The following is a 19,222-nucleotide window of genomic DNA, read 5'->3' as shown; positions in this document are numbered from 1 at the left end:
CGAACCAAACACACACTTCCACGCACCGCTCTTCACGTCTGCTGTCTGACACACACACATACACACACACCCTAGGGCACTGCAGACACGCAGGGAGGAGCTGCTTCCTGCTTCCCTCCTAAATGGAAAGAACCGAGCACCATTATAACCATTTTTTTTTTTTTACCAAACGTTGAGCCCTCTGTACTGGCACGGGCAACAATGACCATGTTCTGTTTTGTGGTGACTCATTCATTCTTCCACTGCTTTGGATGCAGTTGCACCGAGGGGCATGCTCTGAAATGTCAGCTGAGGAGGCCTCTCGCTGCTCTGAAACAAAGATGGGTTTTAGCAGAGGCACCCTTGTGGAAAGAGTATCTGTTCACTGTCTCTTAAATAAAAAGGAGACTGTGTTACGTTGTCAATTAACACAAATGTGACAAATTGTTTATCCTCTGTCCTTTACACCAGCACCGTGCTGATAAGACAGATTCTCATACTCCGATCCAGATTCTGCATGACTCCATTTCTTAAACCTCGACAGACGGCAGTAAACAACAGCTCCTTTATAATCAAGTGGGTGTGCTGGATCCAGCTGTTTTACAGCTGCACATACAGAAAAACACACATGGCTCCTGATACAGCATTACCGTCGCTGTGACATGTCTTTCAGAGGAGAGGAAATTAAGTAAAAGTTAGTGTGATGTCTTTCTTCTAGACTGACTGCAACTACTGTAAGCCTGTTACCTTAATTATGTCAGCAACTTATCGTACAATAATACTGACATGATCATTTTGCTGATCTTGATACTGACCTTTGTATATACATGCATGTTTGTTTATGTAAGAATGTCACCAATATTTTAGCCAATATGATGCCAGAATAAACAGCCAGGTCTGTCCTTTTTCCCCTCTCCATCCAGCCGATTTACACCAGTCCCAAGAAAAATAAAACAACACTTCAAAGATGACACAGTGTAGTTTAGCGGTAGCCTGCAGCTGCACTTTGGCATGCGGATGAACAGTCTGGGAGCTGGGGGGTTTGCTGATCGATTTACAGAGTGGAGGATGAAGTTGTTGGAGGGTAAAACCACAAAAGACGGACTTCTTGGCTTGTTGCCAGAAGTTGGCGATCTATTGGGACTGTGCCTCTTCCACTTTGAAAGTGCAGCTGCAGGCTACCGGCAAGCACTCCAACCAGGTGATGGAGATAACTGGAGGTGTTTCTGGAGCTTTGCAAAGCTGGTCTATTAGTCGCAAGAAGCATCACAGCTTTGTTTTGCTGGCAAAATTTTGTTTTAAGTATCAAACCAAGTAATTTTTGGCTACTCAAATGGAGGTACTGTAATTTTAAATACACTCAACTGCCACTTTATTAGGTAGCCAATCACGTGGCAGCAACTTAATGCATTTAAGCATGTAGATATGGTCAAGCCAACCTGCTGAAGTTCAGACCGAGCATCAGAATGAGGAAGAAAGGTGATTTAAGTGACTCTGAACGTGGCATGGTTGTTGGTGCCAGACGGGCTGGTCTGTCAGAAAGTGCTGATCTACCTGGATTTTCACACACAACCATCTCTAGGGTTTACAGAGGATGGTCCCAGAAAGAGAAAATATCCAGTGAACCAAAATCCCTTGTTGATGCCAGAGGTCAGAGGAGAATGGCCAGACTGGTTCAAGATGATAGAAAGGCAACAGTAAATCAAATAACCACTGGTTACAACCAAGGTCTGCAGAAGACCATCTCTGAAGCAACAACACCTTGTCCAACCTTGAAGCAGATGGGCTACAGCAGCAGAAGACCACACCAGGTGCCACTCCTGTCAGCTAACAACAGGAAACTGAGGCTACAGTTCACACAGGCTCACCAAAACTGGACAATAGAAGATTGGAAAAACGTTGCCTGGTCTGATGAGTCTGGATTTCTGCTGAGACATTCAGATGGTAGGGTCAGGTGAAGAATTAAGGCAGTTCTGAAGGCAAAAGGGGTCCAACCCAGTACTACCAACGTGTACCTAATAAAGTGGCCGGTGAGTGTATATTTACAGGTGTTAATTACTTTTTAAAAAAATACTTTAAATATGCTTTCCATATTTCGATTCCAGTGTTTCAATATTAAAGATCAAAAATTCATTGCTCTTTCACAGGGTGTACTTGCATTATCAGGCTATTATCATTTTATCAGTGACATAAAATGGTCTGAAAATGTCAATAACATCCTTTTCCCCAATTATTTCTGGGACAATATATCCTCTAACGAAAGTAGTTATTGTGACAGGCCTACTGCTGCTGCCTGGAGCTACAGTCTGGTGAACTGAAATCTGCAAAAATGATTCAAAGTCTACAATGTCCAGCCAGGAAACAGTTGACAGAAAACTTGCCCTTCCCAAACCATGTGAAGTCTCCTACCAAGAATAATGACCCAGACTAATCAAAGCTAATGACACATCCGCTACTTCAAAGGCTGCAGATATGTTGTGATCCTTGTCAGAATGGGAGTGAGAGCCGGAGAGAAGGAGGTAACAGGTTCATTATTACTCTGAACTCTTCTATGATCTCTGACTGAAACAGGGTAGCCACTGTTTCAGAGCAAGCACACTCAGGAACTTTGCAGATATACGAGGCCTATTATGATGACTACTTTTGTTGGATGTTATACTATCCCAGAAATATTAACGATAAACAATATTATTGTCATTTTGAGACCATTTTATGCCACTGGACAAGTCTGAGTTCACTCAGACAGTGAAAGTGGAATATGAATAAAGTATTAAATGTATTTTCAAAAAAGTAATTAACACTTGTTAATACAACAAAGTATACACTTAGAGTGCCTTTGTACAGTAGAAGTAGCTCAAAATTACTCATTTTAAAACCAAATACAAACTTTGGCCAACAAAACCAAAACCAAGCTACTTGTGACTAATTAACAAGCTTAGTGAAGCTCTGGGAGCTCCGCAGTTACCTCCACAATCTTGCCGATATGCTGAAGTCGGTTACGATGGATTGACGGCATGGGAGCTAGGCGGTTTACCGGTGGATTTACGGAGCAGAGGATAAAGTTGTTGGAAATGACAGACTTTTTGGCTTGTTGCCAGGGGGTGCCAAGCTAACTATTATCAGGACTGTGCCTCTTCTACCGCAAAAGTGCAGCTGCAGGCTACCGGTAAGCTACACTGTGTCATCATTGAAGTGTTGCTTCATTTTTATTTGGATTTGTGCAAATAGATGGGATTATAGAGGAAACAAAAAAGGATATTTGCAGCGCCAAAGTCTTTTAGACCCGGGGTCTGCAACCTTTGCCATTAAAAGAGCAATTTTTGACCAAAAATAATTTGAAAAAATCTGTGTGGAGCCGCAAAACATGTTTGAGCCTTATAATCAAGGTTAATAGCCTATTAAGTCTAAATTAGAGTATACTTATGGTCTAAATAAGCATTTGTTAATATGTTTTACCACAAGGTGGCCACTGTGCAGGGCACTATTAATAATTATCTGGTACTTAAATTTTGCAGAGCTGGCAGTGAGAGCAAACAAATCTGTCCACGCACTACTACATTCTCTATTTTATTCAATTTACTTTTTTTGGATTTGGCATCCATAGCTAACCAGCCACTGCTATCGAGGTTCAGCAACATTTGGATTCATAGAATGAATTTCCATAGACTTCTTTTCTCAAAGGCTCAAGGAGCCACTGGACAGGGGCTAAAGAGCCACATGTGGCTCCGGAGCCACAGGTTCCCAACCCCTGTTATAGACCCTTTTACTGTCAGTAAACAGTATGATGTTTTTTGGTGGGCGGGGCTTAGCTGGAGGGAAAATAATTCTCCACAGACATTAGCTAGTACTAGCCAGCAAGTTCTGTTGGCTCGTTTCAGACAGTGGAGGAAGATAATACAAGTTATGCATGAAGAAATATTCATTTGAGTGCTAGAGCTCACTCCACTGGACTGTTCGTAAAGACCAACAGGACCAGACTGGCCGACCTGTATGCTCTCACTCAGTGGATGGATGATGTCACAGGAAGCTTTGTGGTTGATAATTATGCCAATCTTTCAAAGGAGGACGACACTTGAACGGTTTCCTCCAGTTTGTTTTGCTATCGAAGCTAACGTTAGCCAATATGCTAAAAAGTTAGTGTCACAGAGAAATCCATTATTCCTCTTAATACCTCCCCAGTTTCTGATGAGGTGGACATGATAACCCTTAATACACATAACGTTATTCATCCCTACAACAGGAAATACTTTTTCCCTAACCTGATATGAAGTGTGTGCTGCACATGTGAGCATTTTTGATGATCGCCTCCACATTTAACCATAGTTGTCTTTGTTTTGATTGACGGGCAGTGGCGGCTGGCATGCGATAAAATTTAAGTTTTGAGCCATGACTCCTTCTATTCTGGCTCCCAATAACACAACAAGATGACATTTTAAGACTCCTATGTAGCCTACAGCCCTGTGGTGGAGAGTCGTGTTTTGCATCCAGCTAATGAAATTACGTAATCGTGACGTCGGCTCTAAAAGTGTCTAAAATGATCGGGAAAACCCTGCTTTTGATTCTGGCTTCATGTTGGCTTAAATGTCTGTTACATTCTTGAATTAACAACCACGCATGTAGGCAAACATTGAGGTCAACAACATGAGCAAGGTCAGGTCTATATATTGTACAGTAAGTCGATTAAGTCATTATTGTGACCAGCCTCAGAAAAACCCCTCTTAGAAATCAGAGGAGAAGTTAAGACTGATATCTTTTAACAGTTAGCACATGTCCTGTATCCTCCAATAGGAAAAACAGTTTAACAAATCCCAGGAGAGGCATTACTTGATATGGATATTCTCTGGTGTTTAACCAGGAAGCCGCTGATCAACTGTGTGGTTGTGTCCAAATAAACTCTCAGATCTGGGAAAACTACGGGACAACTGAAAACCTTGCCAATAACCACAAGTTCTAATTCAGCATTTGTTTTGTGACACAACAAACCATTTACTTTCATCCAATTTAAGATATTCTCTTCTGCTGCAGCATAGATTATAGCGAAGGTCTTCAAAATAAACACATGTATCAGTTACAAGCCCGTCCTTGAGGATAAAGAGATCATTCATATGGCCACTCGCGCTCTCTTTCAATGAAACAGCCCAACAGCTCTTTCCTAAAGAGGAGCGGCACAGATGAGTTCTCCAAGGCAACACATTTGTTTTTGGTATAACAGAGTGTAGCATCATGGGGAAAGGTGCAGTAATGAGGCTCAAGTCACTCACTGAGTCCATTCAGCAGTAGGCTTTCAGAACAATGTGCATTACACTCAGTGACACTGACCATTAACTGTTTGTGAACGGAGGCTTTTTATCAGCGGCTGACAATTCAGATAAAGGTTAACCCAAACATGTCCAACAACAGAGTCGTTGTGTTTTGTCTGCCTTTTCCACAAAAGGAGTAAGCTGATCATAATGCGAGGCAAGTTTCTGACGTACTCTGGGGTCAGTGTGTGACCACCTTAAGGGCCCCCGGCAGCGCAGCAACAAAGACCTCACCAAAATAGCTGCAGCTGCCAGCACTCGTCCCTCTGTGTAACTACCCAGGAGTCTCCCAGTATGTGACACCCAGGGACACGCACACAAACACAAACACACACATGGTGGCAGTGTCATGAGACACACATCTAACAAACTGCCCATGCAAAAGGCAGAAACACTGAGTGGGTGGCCTATCTGTGACGCTGCCCGGGCCAAAGTGACAGACAGGCTACATTACCCTGATGTATTGTCCACTTATGCTGCAACATCTGTTCTCTCCTACAGATAACACAAGAATATGAACCTGGATTGTGTTTTTTCAGTAAGCACTCACGACCAATTATGTGAAACCAGCTGAGGCGACACAGAATCCAGACACCTGTCTGTGAGTCAGTGGATCAAGGACAGCCTGACCCTCGAGTTTACGCAAAACGTCCCTGCAGACTAAACACAGAACACATCTCTCTCTGCTCATCCTTCCTCTGGATTACCTGACAAAATTCAGGCAGCACATTTAATCTCAAGTTAACATGTCACAGAGTGGAGTATATCAAAGGTAGATTATGGAACTGTGTACTGAAATATACTTTGACTACAAGGAATACAGTTAATATTCTTTTCATTCCTACAAATGATCTGATTATGATTTTAGCCTAGTCCACACGTACAATGTTCGCATAAAAATTCCCATTTACACAAGCACTGTTTGAATAAATCTCTGTCCACATGAAAATGCAAAACCACAACTGAAGCACTGTCAAGAGCATGCAAAACCATATTACCGTAACCCTATAGCCACACAAAGAAGAGGTTGGCCGATCAGAAGCTTGACAAAAAGCTATTACCAGTAGGCCAACTGGAGCAGTGCCCTCCGTGGCATTCAGACGCCTCTGTTCCTTAATATAGTGGAAATGTCACGGTGCGTTAAGTGTAAACATGTAAAAAATCCTGTTAACAAAGTTAAAGCCAGCACTATGTCGGCCATGTCAACCACTGCATCAAATGTCGCTTCATTTCTGACACCTCACAAAAGGAAATAATGGCCAACAATGTGATGTTACAAGACCAGTTTCCCCGTCTACGTGTCAACACTAAAACCTGAGATTCTGAATATCCTCAACCTGGACGGAGATTCACAAAAGGTCTGTTTTCGGTGACCTGAGACACAGTTCACATGAGGACAAAATGTCATATGAGATATGCCCATGCTGGTGTGGACTAGGCTTGAGTCTAGCTTGGGTTCTGACCAAATGTGTTCCATGTTGAAATGACTTCTGTGAAATGAAAAATGTACTACTGTAAAGTTTCTGTTCTCTTGGCCAGCAGATTTGGTGTTTTAGGGGCTGTACATATGCCGCGTTTTTTGCACCCTCAAATTCATTGTTTTCAATGAAGATGTGCAGCAGGCGCACTCAAATGCACTGCATGTCATGTGATGAGGGACAACCAATCACAGCCGACAGATATCTTTCCCTTTTTCCGAAAACATCAGTCTGTGGTAGATATGGAAAAGTTGATCATTTGAGTGCAGGGCTACCCAGATCTTAACATCTGTCCCACAGATGATAGGTCTACACACTTATAAACATCTCCTGGAAAAAGATCAGCTCTGCACTCAGGATTTCAGATTAATAGGCTTTGATACGGTGCTTTTTAAGGTTGCTTAGTAACCTCAGACGCAAGCTGCCGCTGCACTCGACAGCTAGTTCAAAAAAGGCACAGAAGTAGCGCCCAACGCCTGACCTCGTGTCTCCCAGGTGGGTAAAGAGGCAGCATGTGTACAGCCCCTTGCAGGGTTAGTTTGGATTCACCAAAGTCACACAACAACACTGACAAGCTACCAATCAAAGCAGCAGTAGACAAGCAGCTCCCATGTTCAGTGAGGTAAAATCACTGTTTTTGTTAACGAAGTCTGGCTTTGAAGAGAGCTAGAGATAGAGATAGAGATAGTTTCACTGTTACTTCAGTTCTCCGTCTAAAAGCGCTGTCTGTTTGGGAAATACTGAGCATATATGGATGAATAAGACTTGGATTATCCTGCACGAGTTGCTTCAGAGTTTGTAAATTGATTTTTTTTTATATAATATTGCTGTTGTTAAATGCGGACCGCTATGACTTCAATTCATCAAGAGTGTTCTCCGTTTTTGGATTCTTTGTTTAACAGTGTGGTACGAGAGAGAAAGTTTTTATCACAAATTCAACATAACACAAAGGAGAAATTGATATGCAAGTAGTAATTTGCGGGGTGAAGTATTCCCTAAGTAACCACACAAATAAAAAAAAATCAGATGAACAAATCTCACTGAACCCTCGCCTGTCTTTAAGGCAGGGTGCCGTTTGGGAACCACCGGTCTATAGAGATATGAATTCTCAAGCTTTTCATCCAAAATTAGCACTGGGAAGAATTTAACCCCAGCAGACCCTCGACTAACCACCATCCCCATTACCAAGTGGACATGTTAACCTTTGTTGTTTTGGTTACTAAACAAAGTGGCTAATATCCTTGGTGCAATGGGAATATCTGTAACTGAGCCTGAAGAACAGGGACAGGCTCTCACAGATGAGATAAGTTGTATTTTGTCTCCCAGAAATCTCCTCAGGGATCTGACTCTGTAGGTCAAGACAAGAGGTTTGGAGGACATGGGACGCAACGTTCATATCTCTGCAGAAGATTCTAGACTGTGATTAGACGGGATAAGGAACAACAATGGACAAAAGAGGTTCAAAATAGCTTCATCTTGACAACAGTTTAAACTCCAGATGTTTTTTCACAGCTTCAATACACGAGACAGTAGGAAATGGGAATTCCTTTACCATCAGCAAATAGCACAACAGGAAACAGAGCATAATGGGGGCAACCATGGCACCTTTATCTCCAAATTTAAAGTAGTGGAGGGGGAAGGAAGGCAGAGGCTTGGGTCTGGACGGCCAACAGGACAGAGACACTCAGCAAAGTATTCAGCATTCAGCACAGGAAACCGAATTTCCTTCCCATTGCTGTCGTGCTCAGATCTATATATGGAAATAGGCTGCCTCCTCCGATCATAGCACCATCATCACACTGAGCAGAATGCAAATGTCTCACCACTTTTGAGATAAGACAATATATTAAAGAAAGTACTGCGTAAGCTCAGCCTCCTGTTTAATTGCCACATAAAGGCAACGTTGACCTTTAAGTGGCTACAAAAGCCGGGAAGTTTATGGAAACAGATGCAGTAAACCAAAGTAATGGGGAATGTTTGCAGGCGCATGTCGCACCACAAAATGTGAGCAGAAAATATTTTCCCATCTTGTGCCGTCGACAAAGAACAAGCTGCCTTTGTATTCTGGGACTTTCATATTCCTTTTGTACATTCGTATGTGCCAAACTGACCTGAGGGTTCACGCACCCACCAGGAGACACACACACTTCAAACCACCCTCAACTTTGATGCAGGAGGCTGAAATAAAACTTTCATCTACTGAGATGATCTGTGAAGCTGTTTACAAGAAAGACACACTTTTTTTTTTTTTTACAACTGTGTCTCAATCAATCAGTCTTTGTTGATATTAACTGGATCTTTTCTTCTTCACTGTGCTGCTAAAAACTTACTCAGCTTCATTTAAACCTCACATGCTGTCAACACCACACACATTAATGTCAACATGTGCTAAAAGCTCCTCTGGCTCCTTTAACCACCCAAATTCAGCAAGGTCTCACAGCCGTGCTATTTCTGTGAGCCAGGCACATGATGCTATGATGTCAGCTTGCAATGCTGCTACCAAAACAATTATTCTGCCATGATGTAATCAGCTCCACCAACCTGTCGAGTGCCAGCGTCTGGCACCAAGGACAAACCAAGGAGGAGCGGCTATTAACAGGCCTTCATCTTTAATAAGAAAATGATCTGACCTGTCAGGATATTAACAATTATCAGCTTCGGTAAAGGAACTTCCTGCAGGGGGGAAATGATGGGTTTAATAATATGAATGCTGAGACTTCCCAGAATTGCTCACAGAAAACTAAACTCTGAAAATCCATTGTCTAAATGGATGCGCCAAAAGGAAGTCAGACTGTTTAACATGTTGGCAAGTGATGAGACGGGTTTATAGTTGTGTGTCAGAGTGTTATGCCACAGCTACGGCAGCTTAAATCCGGATATAGTTGAGTATCAGCACTGGTTTATCCAAAGCCTCTTTCACACATGCACTGTAAACCTGACATTATCCAGACATTATCTGGTGAAGCTGCGTAGGAGAACGCAAATGTCTGAATCAATTGGATTGGACATTTAATGGACTTCACCCTGCCAGATCCCTCGTACAAAGTCTGTGTGATGTCCGATTGAGCCCACATGTGAGCAGAGCAGGTAATTGAGAATTCACAGCGATCGAGTGAGCATGTTGATGACGTTTCTGCTGGGCAACTTGTGCAAAAATGGAAGTAAACAAATATCAGAGGTTGAAGAAGAAGAAGTGCCATTTACACAAAGATGGCAAAGAAAATGTCTTCTGTCGGTAGGGGCTGAAGCCGAAATCATCAAACTCAAGGAACAGCAAGAGACTCTGTTGTTTATGACCAAATCACGAACCGGCTATGTGACTGTGGTGTAGTCCACATCCTACTCGCTCTGCCCTTGCCTAAACCAAAGGGTATTTCCAGTAGGTGTGAACGCCTCTGACACTGACAATCTCTTGTTGTCTGCTACATGTGTGAACAGGAAACAGTTGCTGGTTAGGTTTCAGAAAAACATCCCGGTTTGGCATTATATAAGCACTGGGGAGCCCTCCGGGGCAGAGTTTGCATGATCTCCCTGTGTCAGCGTGGGTTTCCTCCAGGTACTCCAGCTTCCTCCCACAGTCCAAAGACATGAAGGATAACTGGTGACTCTAAATTGTCCGTAGGTGTGAATGTGAGTGTGAATGGTTGTCTGTCTCTATGTGTCAGCCCCGTGATAGTCTGGCGGCCTGTCCAGGGTGTATCCCGCCTCTCGCCCAATGTCAGCTGGGATAGGCTCCAGCCCCCCCTGCAGGATAATTGGTTACAGAAAATTAATGAATAAATGAATTAAGTTACCAACGTTAAGTGGTTATTAAAAGAAGTCAACAGTGACTTCAGGATGTGAACGCCGGTCTCCTGGGTGAAAGTCCTGTGTTTGTTTGACCCCTCCCTCCCACCCTATTATGACTTCTTTTAAATTTATACAACATTATTTGGAGGTGTCGCTTTTTATTCTACAACACGTCACTTCCTCTTCGGCACCTGTAATAATTACTACAAAGTATGGGTCGTAATAAGCTGTTTGCACAGTCGGCCTACATGGTGATTTTTGCAGTGAGAGTCAGCTGTTTGTTTTAGTTTTGCTGTTGTTAAATGTGATCCCATTTTACTTAAGTTATTAAAGAATTTCCTGTGTTCTCGGACTCTTCGGAGGCATACGAGAAGATAAAAGTTTTCTTCTTGAATACAGCTCAACACAGGGTGAATAACTGGTATAGAAAAGATCACTGGTGCTTGAAGTACTCCTATATGGCATCCTTGGTGGTTAAAGCCATGTAGCATGCACACATTCGGTGAAAAAGTCAGCTGACAGTAACTCTTAGTTGTTTTGTAGTTTGCAATAAAAAAAAGGCAGTAAAAAAAAAATAAAAATAAAAAATGGATCAAGACCAGAAACGTAACCAGCAGCAGCAAACCACAAGCGTGATTAAAGAGTTAGAAGCATCATGCAAAGTTTAATACGCTGTTTAAATATTTTTTCCCCAGCTACTGTGCGGTGTGATATAGTGGGGTACCCGCATATAAATACTTTTCAAGTCGATAAAAAATAAGGGGGCTGGAAGAAGCCCGGGAGTGAATGAAAGGCAAAACAGAGGTGCTCTGCTGCAGCTTTTATTGTTCACGGTGCTTTCATGTATCTTATTGTGCTGTCACCTCTGCCGCTGGTTAAAAAGATAAAAGAGCAGAGGAGATGTTTATGTCTCAGAGACAAAGCTGAAAGCCTGTGTTATGGCCAGACTCTGGCGAGCTGGGGTGGAGGGAGGAGAGGGTGTAGCAGGATGTGAAGGCATCATCATTCAGGCACACGCAGACATCATGTACGAACACACACACTCACACACACACACGCTGCATGCAGCCTCTGAAGTCAGTGTTAAAGATGAGGGAGGTTTAGAGGGCTGAGTAATCTGCCACACATCAGCTAGATTTTCTGGTCCCTTACTTGTGCTCTCAGAGACTGGAGGCCACGGTGTGCTTCCATCATCCTCTCCACTGGGCAGATCTTTGGAGGCAGAAACAGAAGTTTATAGGTAAATGGTCAGTGTGCAGATTCAAAGCCAGAAAAAAATGCTTAGTTCACTTATGTAACAAGCAGAACATAAAATCTGCTCTAAATTCCTCCTGATAAGCGTGAATCCTGCAGGTTCATGTTCATGTGTGGGATGAAATCATCAAGTGTTTCATTGCGTATCTCTGAGCATCAATCTGTTGGTTTCAGTTTGGGGATGGGGTAACAATCTAAGGAATGCATAATGAGAAACATCTCCCATGAATTAAGGGCAGCTGTTGCTGTGGTTTGTGGCGAGCCAGTCTCTCTATCAAGCCCACCTCCTGAAGCTTCATCAGCAGCGAAGTCCTCGTCATCGTCCAGCAAGCTTTGAGACGCCTGGACGTCTTTCTCGCCCTCCAAGTCCTCTGGCAGCGGGACCTCTCCCCACACCTTGGAGGCCTGAGTCACCTGCGGCAAACACACAGAGATTTATAGGGGTTGAAGTCTCTGCTGAGAAAGGTTACACCCAGTGCTATACATGGACCCTGTAAGAGTGGAGGGAAAACAAAAGCTGAGACAGGAAACGGGGCATTGTGATGTGTTTACTTTTACCATTTATTATCTCTTTGAGGCATTCTCAAGAGCTTGCATGCAAATAAAAGTTCATGACACCAGCAAGAGTGGAGCTCATACAGGGTTATAAGAATTTCTTTGTTATTCCCATGGCCCAGAAAAGTTCATTCAAGATCTGTGAATATGAGCTACTCTCTCCTAAAGCCAGAAACCAGACAAGTCGCAAACGTCTGATGTCATCAAGTATAAAGCCTGATTTTGTGGCCACACAGAATGTTTGTTTTCTTTTGTTGAACCCAAATGAGCTTTATTCTGTTGTAATGTTCTCAGTTCTGAAACCGAAAATGTACCCACATACACCGAACATTCCCCTGGGTGCTCTCCATGTCATGTATGGTATCTTTTAAGGTCTGACATCTTGGTTAGTTGGTCGATAAGCTCTTATCCGACCAAATTCTCACTGGTCAGACAATCTTTGGTTTTACTTTGGTATGCCTGTTTGTTCAGGCTGTTGTTCAGCATCTGTCTGCACACGTTTGTTGCTCTTTATTCCTCCCCTCCTCCACCATGACTGGACATCTGGTTTAAAAAGCGACTCTGACAAGAGCAGCGTTTTACTCTCATTTTTCAACATAGAAAAACAGATGAATAAAGACAAAGACATTCAGTGTCTGACTTATCATTGAGGACTTATTTTACAAAGTTGTTTGGTATTTTTTTGTATTTCCTGTGTGTCCTGCAAGCATGTAGAGCAATTAATAAACAAACAGTATATATATTCCCACTAGGGATGCACGATATTGACTTTTTTGCCGATATCCAATATGCTGAAATTAACAGCTCAATTGAAAGATAACCAACATCAATATATTGACTTTTTTCCCACCTAATTTTAGTGATCATCAAGTCTCTTCTGTAGTGGAATTAACATCATATTATGCATGCATACTCTTATCGTGACGGCCCACCAGCAGATGGAGACACAAAATACAATACTTTTCAGTGTAAGTGATATTTGTTCATTGTGCAAAATAAGAAAAGCATGTTGGCCAATTCTAATATTTCATTTTAAAGCCAATATTAGGCGATATCGATGACCAATGTGCCAATATTGTCATGTATCCCTTGTTTCAACAGTCCGCCTAATGAACAGTCCAAAATCAGAAAATCGAGAAGTGGTGGCAGATGTTTTAATTGTGCAGCCTGCTACAAATAAATGAATGTGTGGGACAGTTTATTTTCAGATAACGTTATACTACACGTCACATTTATTTTTCATTGGCCCAATTGGACAACAGCATGAGGCATTAGACTTCCCAAGCACAGAGTTTACCTTCCTCAGGCAAGCATTATGTCGAGCCCTGTAATGCCTTGGTAGACACACAAAGCTAACAGGTAGAGTGTGCTCTGTGTACCGTGGCTGATTTAGTTAACCTAAATTCGTGCAGATTTTTGATTGGTTGAAGAGTAGGTTGGATTTCAGTTGAGCAATATTTTCTTTGGTTGACTTCCCCCTACATCTTTCCCAATACATTGTGTATGGAGCAGCTCCAGACTTTATACTCGGTGATGTCACAAATGTTGGTTTTAGCACTCTAGCTTTCGGATTTGTGAGAGCTGTTCATGTCCACTTATATTTTTGGACGGTCTTAGACCAGTGGTTCCCAACTGGTGGGTCACGGTCCAAAAGTGAATTCTGATTGGACCGCAAGTGACTTGCAAAATTGTCAAGTTTGTAAAAAACAACTTTATTTTTAAGTACAGTGAGTTTCCAGCACAGAGCTTTTAATTTGAAGTGCTGTTTCCTGCTGTAGAGTGAGTGACTAACAGACTGCAAACTAGCTTTATGACATTGCCAAACCCAAGTATGACGCTGAATGTATTAAACTGTGTAGACCTTGAACTAATGAGTAGAAATATGGACCCGTGGCCGGACCAGTTGGGAACCACTGTCTTAGACTGTACAAATAAAATGTATTCATTCTGAAAATGGGCGTAGTCCCCCTTTAATTTTTTTCACAGCACAAACGTCCAAAGCAATCATCACAGTTTGCTGTTGTACACATTTCTAATCTTAATGGTGGAAGCTGGCTCCAGATATCCACAGCTGACTGAAATGACCCACATATGGATACACACACATGTACTGGCAAACAATCACATATGCACACACACACACACAACTTTGAACGCCAGGGAAAGCAGCTGAGGGTGAGATCAGAATGAGTGGATGACATAAATCTGTTAAAGTATGCTTTAAACTCCATCGCCCCGGGGTTTAAAAAAAAAAAAAAAAAAAAAAAAAACAGGCTCTGGAATTAGGAAGGAGTCTATCACGGAAACATGAGGTCACCTCCAGGAGCTGAACAAACACCTCAAATAAGCGCAGCACCTCAGAGGACAAGTCGCTTCGAAATCTGTGATCATCATAACATTATCAAGCGTGTTGTATGAAAGGAACAATAGCAGGAGTGCAACTGAAGGATGGGACTGAGAATGCAGCGGCTGACCCCGGGACACAGTAGAGTAAAGTTTCATTCAACTCCGAGCACACACAGCGTCAGGGCTGGAAATCAATCCCTGATAACTTTTGATCAGACAGTTTCAAACAGTTTTGTTCATGCACTCTTGGCAGAGTTTTACAAATACAGAAGTCCAAAAAACTGAGCTCGCTAGAAAATTGTTTGTGTGAGCATTTTAAGACTTTTGGAGGACAAAAATTGGATAACAACAGCTTTAAGAATCAGGTTGAATGTTGCACTGAGTGAGTTCAGCTTTCTTTTCTGTCTCTCTGCTCCTTCTGTCTCATATCCTTTGGTCTCCCTGCCTTCAACTTCACATTCTTTCTGTACATTTCTCTCTCTGTCCTCGACTCTGTCCTCTCTCACCCTTTCTCTGTGACTCCCACAACTTAGTAACATTAAATGCACCTTCTTTATTTCATCTACACACTTTCCCATCTACTTGAATGGGAAAGTGTGTCCAAACTTTTGACTGGTACTGTATGTGTTTGAGATTGGATCATTTTGTATTTGAACTGTAGAAATGTGTCTAATACAGTATACAAACTGAGCAAAATGTGCAGTATATTTATATACTTACACTATAATTATGCTTGGTGTTTGTGTTGTTGTTAAATTGAGCCTATAAATTCCACTGTAAGCACCAACAACATTGTGTGTATTGGATCAGGTCAGTTTCTATGTGTGGTGAACAGCACAGGGACATGAGCTAATGCTAATGCTAATCCTAACCCTAACCTGGGTACAGCTCTTCCTCTCTCATCTCCATCACTTTTACTTAACTTTGATCGACAGATTCTTTTCATGTTTGTCTGTCTCAGTGAAGAAAGTAAATGTTAGGGCAAAGGATATTTATATGTAAATGTAACCTCAAATTAGTCGAAATATGATATTTTTTTGTGTGATATTGCGATGGTGGTATGAGCTGCGATTGTAGAGGGAATGGTTATGGAATAATGGACCTGAATTATGTAACATTACCTTTGTTAAGTGTTGCTGTTGTCCCTGGCTTCATATGAGGAGAGGAAAAGTCCGCTAGCCGCTAGGCTAATTTATACAATGTAAAATGCCATAGGCTTGTGCTAAAAACATTAGCATGTTGTATTTGTGGGGAAAATGTGTCCAGATAAAGACAAGCGTTTGTCTGTGAATGCTGCGAGTTATAGTGAAGCTGATTTGTGTACTTGTGTTTGAAATTGTCTCTATTAAGCCATGTTTAATGTGTGTTTAATGTGTCTTTTGAATCATCTAAACTTTACAGCACTTCAGAAACCTCCACCGCCAACTAGTGTTCTGGAGGTGTAACTGCAGAGTGACACAGACACACCATCACACAAGTATAAATGCTCACAACGGCGTACACCATGTGCGTAGTTTGTGGTGTAGGCTCCGCGTAGAGCTGATGCACAAGTATAAATCCCGCCTTAGGATTCCTCCTCTGGGGACCATGAATATCTGTACAAAATTTGATTTCAATCCATCCTCTAGTTGTTGAGATACTTCACTCTGGACCACAGTGGTGGGCAACGGTACTAAAGTATTATTACCACAAAGATTATATCAGTGTACATTTCCATCACAACATTCTCAGAAAGGCGATCCTTGACAAAACCACTTAAAGTCGCACAAATAAAAAGACAGATCTGCCTCCTGTTGCAGTTCACCTGATAGACCCATACACACTCTCAATGAGGAGACACAGAGCTCTGCCAGCCACTCTCATATCTGATCATCTTGATAATGTTCAGTGTGCCAGCCCAAGAGGAGCACAGTGTGGGTTTATTGTTTCTGCTCTCACCATCTCAGCATCCAGACTGCCCAGACTCCTGCTATAAGTTTGGATACGACCCTGGCAGGATGCCACCCCTGGCATTTCCAGTTGGCATGGCCTGCCAGTTCGTATTTCCACCCAACTCTGTCACGGTGGTTTTCCCATTTAAATGGCTCCAGCTAATAAATAACTAGATCTATCCCCCCAAATCCTCTCTCCCCCGACTGAGCACCCTTACAACAACAATCCCGGGCCATTTTCAAAAGGAAACCGCTGACTAACCAAATTCTTTTCAGTGGTGCCGACCAGCCAACCATCGGTGTGATCATCTCCTGCTTCCCACTCCCTTGGGACGGTGCTGTCATCTGGACACGCTGGATGCCATCTGGGCACAAGCCACCACAAACTCACAGAGCAGCCTTTGCTGGGCGAGCCCATATGTGCACCTGATCTGAAAGCTAACATGCTGAGCTGCACTTGTTTGAGAATGTCAATCTGGCCTCATTTTTCTGAACCACACATGAATTTGCCTTCTCACTTTCCTACTGCATTCTAGTTCCCAAAGCTGCTGTGACCTTTACTCTCAGTCCAGGAGTTGAGACACGTCTGAAGTGTTAAAGTTATCTCTCCCTCGAGATAAAGGTCTTGACCGGCACGGTACTTCTTTGAACTCCGCCCCACCCAGAGGACACCGGCCTCAGAAAATCACCTCGCTCTTTTAACTTGTTGCAATTTCCAGAGGGACATGTGGCAGCCAGGTAGAGGCTTGAAAAAATACGGCACACACATGTACATGCACACACACATAATGCACATGTGACATGCAGACGAGCACACACATTCCAGCCAAAAGGAATTCCACTGTTTACTTATGAATTACTCTGCTCACAATGAACAATGTTTGCCTTGCAGGATGAAGTAGTAGCAGCTTTAAAAAGAGAGGGCAACAGAATCCATGGCTAATGAGTGACAGGTGATTCATACAGAAGCCTGACTACGAGCCTAAAGTTTGCCCAGCTGTTGTTTAGCAGGACTGACAGAAGAATACATTTTGGTCCGTGAACAATCGATAAGCAATGAGACAGAAGCAAAACGTTCCGGAAAAAGACTGGTAGATGTAAAAGTAAAGCCAAGATCCTTTCTCCCATCAGCTGTTGTTTAGTGTTGCAGCTGCAGACCTGCTGTCATCTCCTCGTCCAAAACAAACGCTGCCTTTTCTCAACATGCACATTTGTACTGCGAGCCCATTTATTTCACACTCACTGGCCATTAGCAGCCGATCAAATCTGCATGAGTCTTTGTTTCCTAAAATGGAAAAAATCCGATAACAGACACACAAAGCCTCTCAATTCTCCACAGCTTTTACAAACGTCAAACGTCTCGTAAATGGTTCCTAAGAATGGCTGTTCCCATTATGCATTTATCCTCTTATCTGCCTTGGCGGGAGAAAGTTAAGAGATATTTAGTATCATAACACTGATATGGAGATAATGGTGTAATAACTAATGTGGCATTCAACTTTCAATTAACCACAGCTGCTGTACTTTAACACTTCCTAACTGGGGCCTGTTGAATGTGGAATTATTGTATGTTGAGATAACATTCAGAAAATTATGGGAGGCCATTTGAGCGCAACATATAGGCTTATTTTTCAGACCAGGTGTTCACACTATGAATGCATATTAAGACAGACTATGGAGCTATACTGGTATTTGTGTTATTGTCAATACATCCAATGAAGTCTTTCTCTCAAAACTTCAAGGCTCTGACACACCAAGCTGATGATCGGCAGTTGGTCAATGTTGGGTCGTCGGTGAGCGTCTGTTGCCTTAGTTTTTGAGGTGTATCCCACACTAGTCGACCCTTGTCGGGGTTTTGTTGGCTGATTCAGCGTGTTGAATCAGTGTCGGAGACGGCAAAGTCTGTCATTGAGAGAAATCACTCTGTCTTGCAGTTTAACTCAGCGCTCGAGAAGGGAACCCATGGTTGAATTTGCAGATGATACAACCAGGCGGAAGAGGTAATGAGGCTGACAGAGTGGTGCACAGAAAATAACCTGACTCTCAATATCAAGTAAACAAAAGAACTCATAGTTGATTTCAGAGACAGGCAGGATGCCCATTCACCACTGCACATCAACAGGGAGAGGGTGGAGAGGGTGACCAGCTTTAAATTTCTTTAGTGAACGCATTTCAGACCCCTCTCATGGACGTCAAACACCGCGGCGTAGGTCAAGCATTTTTAATTCGTGAGGATGCTTAGGAAGGTAAACCTGTCACAATAGCTTCTGGTGTCGTTCTACCGCTGCTCCATTATTTTCATATATAAGTGCACCTGAATTTCATTGTATGAATGTTTGTACAATGACAATAAAGAAATCTAATCTAAGCTAATCTAAAGTGAGGAAAGTAAACAAATGACTAAAGTCAAGAGGGCGTGAGAAGAAATAAACTTGTTATATTAGACAAGATTTTGCTTTTAGCCGTTCAGCTCTTTAGCAGAAATGGTTCGTAACTGCTTGTGTTACTGTTCGCTAGCAAATTTCAACATCGGTTTTGTCGTTAATTTGCTAACTGGCTAACTAGGGTCTTGAATCCATCCTATCAATCT

At 42.5% G+C, this 19,222-nt stretch overlaps 1 protein-coding gene across 14 annotated transcripts in view; it reads right to left on the bottom strand.

Moving 5' to 3' along the window:
- hspg2 (heparan sulfate proteoglycan 2) overlaps positions 1–19,222 on the bottom strand; it is a 172,562-nt gene that overhangs the window by 110,504 nt on the left and 42,836 nt on the right. For all 14 annotated transcript variants that reach the window (XM_033628943.2, XM_078169805.1, XM_078169803.1 and 11 more), the window contains exons 2-3: positions 12,085–12,214; positions 11,699–11,758 (exon numbers count right to left, since the gene is read on the bottom strand). In XM_033628943.2, coding sequence (XP_033484834.2) covers positions 11,699–11,758; positions 12,085–12,214 — 190 coding nt within the window. The remainder of the gene's footprint in view (positions 1–11,698; positions 11,759–12,084; positions 12,215–19,222) is intronic.

Source organism: Epinephelus lanceolatus, chromosome 8 (assembly GCF_041903045.1).
Source record: "Epinephelus lanceolatus isolate andai-2023 chromosome 8, ASM4190304v1, whole genome shotgun sequence".
NCBI lineage: Eukaryota > Metazoa > Chordata > Actinopteri > Perciformes > Serranidae > Epinephelus > Epinephelus lanceolatus.
The sequence above is the reverse complement of the archived record's forward strand: the minus strand, read 5'-3'. Positions and strand labels throughout refer to the sequence as shown.